Source organism: Malania oleifera, chromosome 9 (assembly GCF_029873635.1).
Source record: "Malania oleifera isolate guangnan ecotype guangnan chromosome 9, ASM2987363v1, whole genome shotgun sequence".
Lineage (NCBI taxonomy): Eukaryota > Viridiplantae > Streptophyta > Magnoliopsida > Santalales > Ximeniaceae > Malania > Malania oleifera.
In genome coordinates, this window is record NC_080425.1 from 32,291,366 (window position 1) to 32,300,698 (window position 9,333).

Genomic DNA, 9,333 nt, shown 5'->3' on the forward strand with positions numbered 1-9,333 from the left:
CATCAAAATAATATTTTAAGTCTTGTAAGGCCAACAAGGAAGAAAGAGGTAATTTCAAAAAAGGAAGGAAAGAAATTCAAAGCATGGTTGGTGGCAAAAGGATACTCACAGAAGAAGGGAATAGATTGTGATGAGATCTTTTCACTTGTGGTCCGATATACTTCTATTAGGATTGTGTTGGGGTTGGTAACCCATTATGATCTTTATTTGGTACAAATGGATGTGAAGATGATGTTTCTTCATGGTGATTTGGAGGAATAGTTTTATATGGTACAGTTGGAGGGATTCAGTTGACCAGGGAAAGAAAACTTACTTAGCAAGTTGAAGAAATCTCTTTATGTGCTGAAAGAGTCTCCAAGGCAATGGTATAAAAGATTTGATTCCTACATGATCAAGATTGGCTACAAAAGGTGTGAGTATGACTACTGCGTATACGTGAATAAGCTTGATGATGGTTCTCTTATTTTCTCATTATCGTACGTCGATGACATATTAATAGCTGCAAAAGATTTAACTAAGGTGAATCGGTTAAAGAAACTGTTGCATAAGGAGTTTGACATAAAGGATATTGGTTCAGCCAAGAAAATACTTGGGATGGAGATTCGCCAACTGCAGGGAGGTTATGGTTATCTCAAGGCGATTATGTACAGAAGGTGTTTGAGAGATTTAGCATGGCTGATGCAAAACTAGTGTGTACACCTCTAATGAGTCATTTTAAGTTTTCTACTACATATTGCCCAAGTACGGATGAGGATATCCGGGACATGTCAAAGGTCCCCTATGCTAGCGTTGTGGGGAGTTTAATGTATGTCATGGTGTGTACGAGTCCAGATTTGGCACATGCTATAAGTGTGGTAATTAAGTTTCTATCTAATCCCAAAAGGCAGCATTGGGAAGCCATCAAATGGATATTCAAATACTTGCAGGGTACATCGGGGTATGGCATTATTTTCGGCAAGCAACAGGGTAATCCTTCAGTTGTGGGGTTCGTTGACTCTAATTATACAAGGGATATAGATGACAAAAGGTCTACAATGGGTTTTGTTTTTACCCTTGTAGGAAGACCTTTATGTTGGAGATCCATGGTTCAATCTCTGGTTGCATTGTCTACGATTGAAGCTGAGTATATGGTAGTTGCCAAAACTGCAAAGGAAGCCTTATGGCTTACCGCTTTGGTCAAAAAGCTAGGTTACAGCAAGATGGGGTGGTGCTGCATTGTGACAGTCAGAGTGTCATTTACTTGGCGAAAAATCAAGTGTACCATGGTAGAGCTAAAGATATTGATGTAAGGTTTCACAGGGTTTGGGAATTGATTAATTCAAGTGAACTTGTATTGGAATAAGTTCACACATCTGAAAATGCAACGGATATTTTGACGAAATCAGTTACTTCTGAAAAGTTCAAACATTGCTTGGACTTACTTCATATCTCTAAGTGCTAGAAGGGAGACAAATCCAACTCAACGCTCAAAAGGTCAAGGTGGAGCATCGGGCTATGTTTTTCGTGATTCTCTTAAGGGGCAGAAATTCACCAATGTAAAGATTGTTGTGATTGGTGGCTCATTTCTTGAAATGACTAATTTACACAAGGAGAAGAACATAATACAGCATTCTGGGAGAAAACCATTGACGATTTTTTGTGGCTTTTCTGAAACCGTCGACAGTTTCATTGAAATCTTAAACATCTTTAGAAATATGCTCTCGGTATCTCAAACCTTCGATGGTTTCAGGAAATCTCAGAAAACCGTTGATGGTTTTGTTTCTAGGTACCGAGACCAAAATTCAAATTTTGAATTTAAACGTTAAGTTGGTTGGTTTTTTTGGAGGGGGTGGGGGAACCTCCGAAGGAAAGTCTATATATTCTTGTCTGAGTGTATTGTGAGACAAGAGAGATCACTTTTAGAAGTGTATTGTGTACTCTATAATTTCTTAAAAAATTATTGTGTCGATTGCTTCCGTGGATGTAGGTATTACCGAACCACATAAACCTTGTGTTGATTCTTGTTTTCTTCTCATTTAATGGTTGTGTTTGATTTGCTTGTTGTGTTTTATTCCGTTGTGCATCCTATATCCGATCTATTTTACAATAGTAAGGTTGTTCCCGCGTCATTTGGAGGTCACAGGTTCAAGGCGTGGAAATAACCTCTTGAAAAAATGTAAGGTAAGGTTGCATACTATAGACCCATTATGGTTCACCTCTTCCCTAGACCCCACATACGTGGGAGCTTTGTGCACCAGGATACCCTTTTTTAGTTGTTTTAGCATGACGCGATGGAGATTTAGCCTCTTCCAAATTGTATTCCAAATATCTCTACTGAAGGGGCAATGAATGAAAAGGTGATCCACTTCTTCGATTTCCTTCTTAGATAAGAAGCTCATAGGGGATAGCATCCACCCTCCTCTTTGCAAATTATCGGCCATAAGAATTTTGTTATTGACTACCAACCAAAAATAAAATACACTGATCTTTGATGGGACAAAAGGATTCCACAATGTTTTAAAAGACACATTTGGCTTGGCCTAAGAGTTCTCCTAGGAGAGGTAATTATAAAAACTCGCCACCACGAAGATCTTAGAATTTGAAAAGCCCCATTCACACTTGTCTCATTATTCCTCCCTGTTTTGTGAATATCGTATAAAAACAAATATTGAATAACAACATAATTTGGCTTACCTCTTAACTTGTTACAAAGGTTACATCCCAAAAAATGTTGCTCTTGTAGAAGCGCATTACCGCTGCCACTCTAAGTTCCTTCATTTCGGCGAGACAAATCGTAAAGATTCGGATAAAGCTCCTGTAAATTTGAGATCTTTAATTTTTTTTAAAAAAAAAAAAGAAGCCTATCTTTTTTATCAAATCTGTGAGTTCAACCTATATAAATCAAGGGGATGGAATGGAAGCATCCAGGGTGTCGATCGAGACACCCATCGATGGAGTGCCACCACAAGTCAAATGGGATTAGGTCCAGATCCCCATTATAATAAAGTTTTAAGATTCTGTCATGTTTATTCAAACCTTAGAGTGAAGAAATCAAAGCATGTATTGCACATAAGATATTACATACGACTATGAATCCTCATTATCATTATTATTATTATTTTCTAAAGTTATAACATAAAGGGATTGTGAAGTGGAGATGGAGGGAGGTGAGGTCTTCTGGTTGACGATTTCAAGATCTGATCCCGAGGTTTTCTTGTCATGGGATTTCGTACGGGGATCGTGTTCATTGCCAAGATGGTATTACAGTTTTGAGTGTGTGTGTGTGTGTGTGTGTGTGTAGATTAGGTTTTTTTTTTTATTGTTAAATGAGTCCATTGGTCAGATTTACCGAAATAAAAGTTGCTTTAATTTTATCTTTCTGCATCAAATTAAAAAGGGATGCCCCCTGATTTTGCTTTTATAAAATAAGGGGGCGTAGGCGCGTGGTCCCATGCCAAAATCACCCTACTCCTAATTATTTAATTACCTATTTCCTAATCACTTGCTTGCCCTAGGTAAAGAGATTATGAGTACTTAATTAATTAAATCTTCTCCCTTAATTTGATTCGATTTCTTGCTACTAACAAATATATCGGTGGAAAAAGCAAATTTTGGGCCCCGGTGTAGAATCAGGTCGGCGGGCAACCAAACCCCTACATGCACAACCAAGATAATGGATGGCGAAAAACTAATGTCATGTTTGATTTTCATGTAGATGGAATGGAAATAAGAGGGAAGTGGAATGAAAATTTGAGTGGAAATCAAAGTGATAAATTCAATTTCATTCCTCTCAATTTAGTTCTATTCCTACATACCAAACGTATACTAAGTATTGCACGAGATCCCTAAGGCAAGCCGGTATATATGATATATACACAAAAGCCCAAATCTGTCAGCTAAACGGGCTATGTTTTGAGCATGGAATTTCTCAAATCTCAAAGGGTTTGTCAAAAGTTGAAAGCAGCTATTCCAGAAATCATCTGTTAAGAAATTTGGAAGGAAAGAAACGAAAGAATTTTCAAAGATAATTATTCTTTAGCTATAAAAGTATGCGATAAAAGTTTATCAAATCTGTATCTTTGGAGTAGGTCCAACTCCTTTTTGTCCCATCTGGATTGAGAAGAGTTTTCATGTATTTTCTATGATTTAGGAGGGTAATTTTTCCCACCTCTCTTCTCTTTGTTCTGCTATGTTGTTCAGGAGGTTTTAAACTTCTTGCTTGTCTTCCCTTTAATAAAGTTATCCTTCTTTAAAAAAAAAAAACTACTTTAGTGCATGGCAAGTTTATAAAGAATACATGCCGCCTAGACTAGTGGTAAGGGTGAACAATATATAAACAGTAAGAATTCATGTCTTTAATGCCCCCTTCTCTGATTTTGATGGAACACAATCAGTTTGCCCCAAATTTCACGAAGGTCCAAAGAGCTCTAACCATCTTAGTTTATTGGTCATCAGATTTATTATTATTATTATTATTATTATTATTATTATTATATAAAAGCTGAATTGAATTGAAGCGAACGATCCAGTTTTAATTCCCCCCTAATTTGTTATAAGGGTTGATCATCCAGATTTCTACAGAATAATATATTCAAGATACATATGTTGAATTTGGACATGGGTGCTCATATTGAAAAATGTTGTATCCTCCCAAGATAAGGGGCAGGAAATGCGTCATAATAAGTTAAACATATAGAAATAGAATAGATCATTATTACTGACTTAGCTGTAGTATAATTAATCCACCACTCGGACCAAATTAAATGCTACAATATATATATATATATATATATATATATATATATATCATTGTATACACAGTTGGCAAGAAGGGTTGCATGGAGATCATCAACACTTCCATCAATTAATATACTAACACATACTTTAATTCGTAGGGGATACTATTGTTTTCCTAGCAGCTACCATATTGGCTAGGATCCAACTGAACAAATATTACCAGAGGGTGCCCAATTCATTAATAATTTTCTAAATTGATTAATTATATAATATAGATATGTAATCAAGTAGTAGCAGTGTTAATTTTAAGGACCCTAACTAAAGTCAACTTAGATGCGTCCTTATGTGTCTAATAATACGTCTTTGAGACGAGGGAATTGACTTTGGTGCCTCAAAAGCAGCGTTAACAGTAATACAGAGAGAGGGGGCGAGAGAGAGAGAGAGAAATAAACTGGCTGGGGGGTGCCTGGAGAGAGAGAGAGATGAAGATAGATAGGGCAGCTGATAGAAGTGGGATAGAAATGGATCTGTCCCTGAAGATGGAGGCTGGTCAGCTGCAAGTAGTGCAGGAAGATGATGAAGCTGGAAAGGATCAGGAGGATGGAGAGAGGATACGAAGATCAATGGTGGATGCAGAAAATGATGATATTGAGGAAAGAAAGGTACGTGTATCAGACAAAGCCCCAGCATTAGAAGCCGATGATGATATTGCTGCATCGGCAGGAACATCCTCCCACTTGAACAATCTCAAGAACAGACAGGTACGTACCCTCTCTCTCTCTCTCTCTCTTAATTTGTATCTGTGTGTGTGAGTGCTTCTGTGTATATGTATTATATATGATGATGATGCATAAGTAGGTGCACTACTACTGCCCTCTTGTTGTACTAGTAGTTATGTGCGCTAAAGATGGAGATCAACCGCGTGAAAGAGGATAACCAAGTCTTGAGGACCGCACTGGACAAAGCTTTGAAAGATTACTACCATCTCCACATGAAGTTCTCTATTCTCCATCACAATACCCAAACCCAGGTCACCCATTCATCATTCCTTTCTTAAATTTATTTGCTTTTCAATTCCCTTCATTAATTCAACCATATTAGTTAAAATTAGGAAACTCTATCTATACAGTCATCATCAGAAATCTATCTCATCAATTCTTCACTACAAATCTGCAGCCCCATGATTGATTTCTTGGAGTTGAATGAGTGTGAAAAGATCAACCATTTCAAACTTTACACCATTTCAATTCCCAAAATACTTATTTTCCCTTCTTGTCATTGATGAATAGCAATATTACTCAAATATCAAACCGCCAAGAGTTTTTACTATAATATATATATATATATATATATATATATATATATTTGTTTTTGGTGATAAGTAATACATACATATGTATGTGTGTATATTTGATCTTAGACTTTTTTCTTTTTTTGGTTAAGTATGCGTTGAGAATATGTTTTTTTTAATTATTATTTAGGAACCTCAAATGTTTCTCTCCCTCTGTGGTAACCACAATTCTGTTAATGAAGACCCCAACAGCAGTAAATCACCAGCCACATCCCAAGAAGAGCACGGTAGAGAGGGGGATGATGATGATGAATTAGGGTTGACGCTGAGGCTCCAAACTAGCACAAGCAGTCAACATGAAAGAGACGGTCATGATAAGGAAGATAACAAGGAAGAAACCACGACTGCTACGTTTGCTGCAGTACAAAATAAACTACAACCATACATGCAAAATGACTTAGCAGCGGGAATGACTAACCATGTGGCCTTAAATTCCCCAATGCCTCGCAGAAAAGCTAGGGTTTCGGTCAGAGCAAGGTGTCAATCCGCCACAGTATGTATTCATTCCAATTCAAACTTAATTAATTATATACTCCCTATAAATTACCCTTCCCGTGTATACTGGAAACTACTTATAAGAATGGATCTATTTCAACTTATTTTTTTTATTTTTTTATTTTTGTGAAGATGAATGATGGGTGTCAATGGAGGAAATATGGCCAAAAAATAGCGAAAGGAAATCCCTGCCCGCGAGCCTATTATCGCTGCACAGTTGCTCCCGGATGTCCAGTTAGAAAACAGGTAATACACACACACACACACACACACAAAATTCTATGATACTAGAGCTCATTCCATACAAAAAAGAAAATTCTATGATACACATTCCATGGAGGGGTGTATGATTAGTATCTTATTGCAGGCCAATTTTAAAATTCTTTTCATTTAAGAGAGTGTTTATCACACATATCTTATTTATTTATTTATTTATTTATTTTTGTACTATGGTATCTGAGTTCTTGGGGCCGTTAATTACTCCACCGGAATAACCAGCCTATTCATTTTTTATTCTCCACCTAAATATTAAGATGATGTTAATATTTGACCTAATTTATTTTATTTTATTTTTGATACAATGCTGTTATTGGGAACATACTGTTTGTATAGTTGACTAGCCCACCAAGATCTAGATCGACCCCTCTACCTCTCTCTACTATGGCCTTGTTTGTTTGCATTTAACTACATTTTACTAGTTCAATGAGAGGCCTATTCAAGAGACTCTTTTAGACATTTTTTGTGCTAAAAATTATAAAATTCATAATATTAATTACTAACCCAAAGATTTTTCTCATTATTAATTCAGCTCGAAGTAGATTAAGAGACTCCTAATAGATGTTTCTGCCCTAAAAAATATAAATTCCATGGTACAGCATAATATCTTCTTCATGCCTCTCCCAAGTCCTATCTTGCATATTCAATGGTTAGTTTCTAAATTATTAAAGAAATTCAAATTTCAAATTCAGATTTAGAGACAATTCTAATTATATTCAGAACTTATTTCACATATTCACAAATGCTTAATAGGCTATTCTAATGAGTATCCTTAAAATACAAATTAAAGGTCATACCTTGATTTAAAAACGCATCCCCAAAGCCTAAACCTAGCTTCTTATTAATTATTAAGAAAGCCTTGAGCCTTGGGGGATTAATGCAGTGCACGAAACAATTTATATAGTTGGGGTTGATTTAATTTATTTTTTTTAATCAATTAGAAGCCTACACTAGCTAGCTACGCTTAAGTTACACAATGGGAGGTCTCTCCAATGCCGGCTTGATCATAAGGCCATTGAGCAGTTTGCAAATTTTGGAGTCCCCAAATTTTTTTTAATATCAACATTATTTATGATGTCATCTCTTCTCATACATTGATTTTCCCACTATCTCAAAAGTTGGGGTCTCCAATTTTTTTTCAAATGTTAACATTATTTATGATGTCATCTCTTCCCATACATTGACTTTCTCACTATCTCAAAAGTAAATGAAATTGTATTTTGAAAAGTAAAGTAAATGTAATTTAATTCTTTTTTTTTTTCAAGTCTCAATGTAATCTTAAATATAAAACTTTAATTAGTGATTTTGCATTTTAAAAAGTTAGAAAATTTAATTTTAAATAAAAATAAAAATTAAGCAAAATATTAAGGATCCCTAATTAAACTATTCACCTAGGGTCTCATATTGTGAAGAGCTGGCCCTGGGTCTCTCATCCCACACTCTTTTTCACTCATTAAAATTCAAATCTAAGACTTCTAACATAAAATTATCAAATTTTAACCATGAGACTTTTAGTAAAAAAAAAAAAACTTCAAATTGTGATTGTAATCATATATACTAGATAGCTCCTAAGTTATAAATGCTTTCTTCCTTTTATGCATCAATGAGCTAGCTTATTCAACCTCTCGCTAATGAATATACATCAGGTGCAAAGATGCTTAGAGGACATGTCAATACTCATAACAACATACGAAGGGACACACAACCATCCACTCCCCGTGGGTGCAACCGCAATGGCTTCCACAGCATCCTCCAGCTTTCTCCTTGTAGACTCCAGCAGTTCTTACGCAGATGGCATCAACTACAACCTCAACCAAGAACCCCTCCTCCCCAACAGCTCATCCTATGTCATAAACATCAACAACCCAGCTTTACCATTATCTCCCTTTCACTCATCATCAACCCCAACAAGAGTCATACACAGCATTAACCCTAATAATACCAGCAACACTAGTACACTTCACCCTTCCAGAGGGATCGTGCTTGATCTCACCGGCAACAACGTTAATGCAAACACAGCTACTCCCTCATCGGATCCGATGGGCTTCGCCAGCTGGATGCCTTCCAATTCTGTAAAATCCAACCTTCATCGACATCATATGATTGGTACTAATGCCATTAATAGTACTTTTCCGGGCAGCAGCATTATTAATATAGGGAAGGCTAAATGGAAAACTGAAGAAGAGGAAGAAGACGATGATGGTGGTGGCGGTGATCATAGTGATGGAGGAGGAGATCATCAACAGCAACAAGAAGGGGAAAATAAATCGATGGCCGAAAATGTAAGCGCCATTGCTTCGGATCCAAAGTTTAGAGTTGCAGTGGCTGCTGCCATTTCATCTCTCATGAATAAAAATAATACCCAGAGGAGTACTAGCGGGGCTCAACCTGCAGCGCAGCCTTCCTTTGTTGGAGAGAGTGGCAGCACCAGCGGCAGTAATTGGGTTCAACCTGAGTCCTCTCTCCCTGCAAATGGTAAGCTCCATCAACAGTAG

The 9,333-nt window shown here is 36.6% G+C and overlaps 1 protein-coding gene across 1 annotated transcript; it reads left to right on the forward strand.

Annotated features, from left to right (window-relative positions):
• The first annotated feature begins 5,237 nt into the window (after positions 1 to 5,237).
• LOC131163415 (probable WRKY transcription factor 9) lies at positions 5,238 to 9,333 on the forward strand. The gene is made up of 5 exons (XM_058120005.1): positions 5,238 to 5,477; positions 5,609 to 5,746; positions 6,198 to 6,560; positions 6,695 to 6,808; positions 8,485 to 9,333. Exons 1-5 carry the CDS (start codon positions 5,238 to 5,240, stop codon positions 9,331 to 9,333), a joined length of 1,704 nt encoding a protein of 567 aa, XP_057975988.1.

Excerpts from the sequence above, each read along its gene's own strand:
- LOC131163415 (XM_058120005.1), top strand. The coding sequence starts at position 5,238 with ATGGATCTGTCCCTGAAGATGGAGGCTGGTCAGCTGCAAGTAGTGCAG. Across the intron at positions 5,478-5,608 it reads ACAATCTCAAGAACAGACAG|TTATGTGCGCTAAAGATGGA; the intron begins GTACGTACCCTC and ends TTGTACTAGTAG. Across the intron at positions 6,809-8,484 it reads GATGTCCAGTTAGAAAACAG|GTGCAAAGATGCTTAGAGGA; the intron begins GTAATACACACA and ends AATATACATCAG.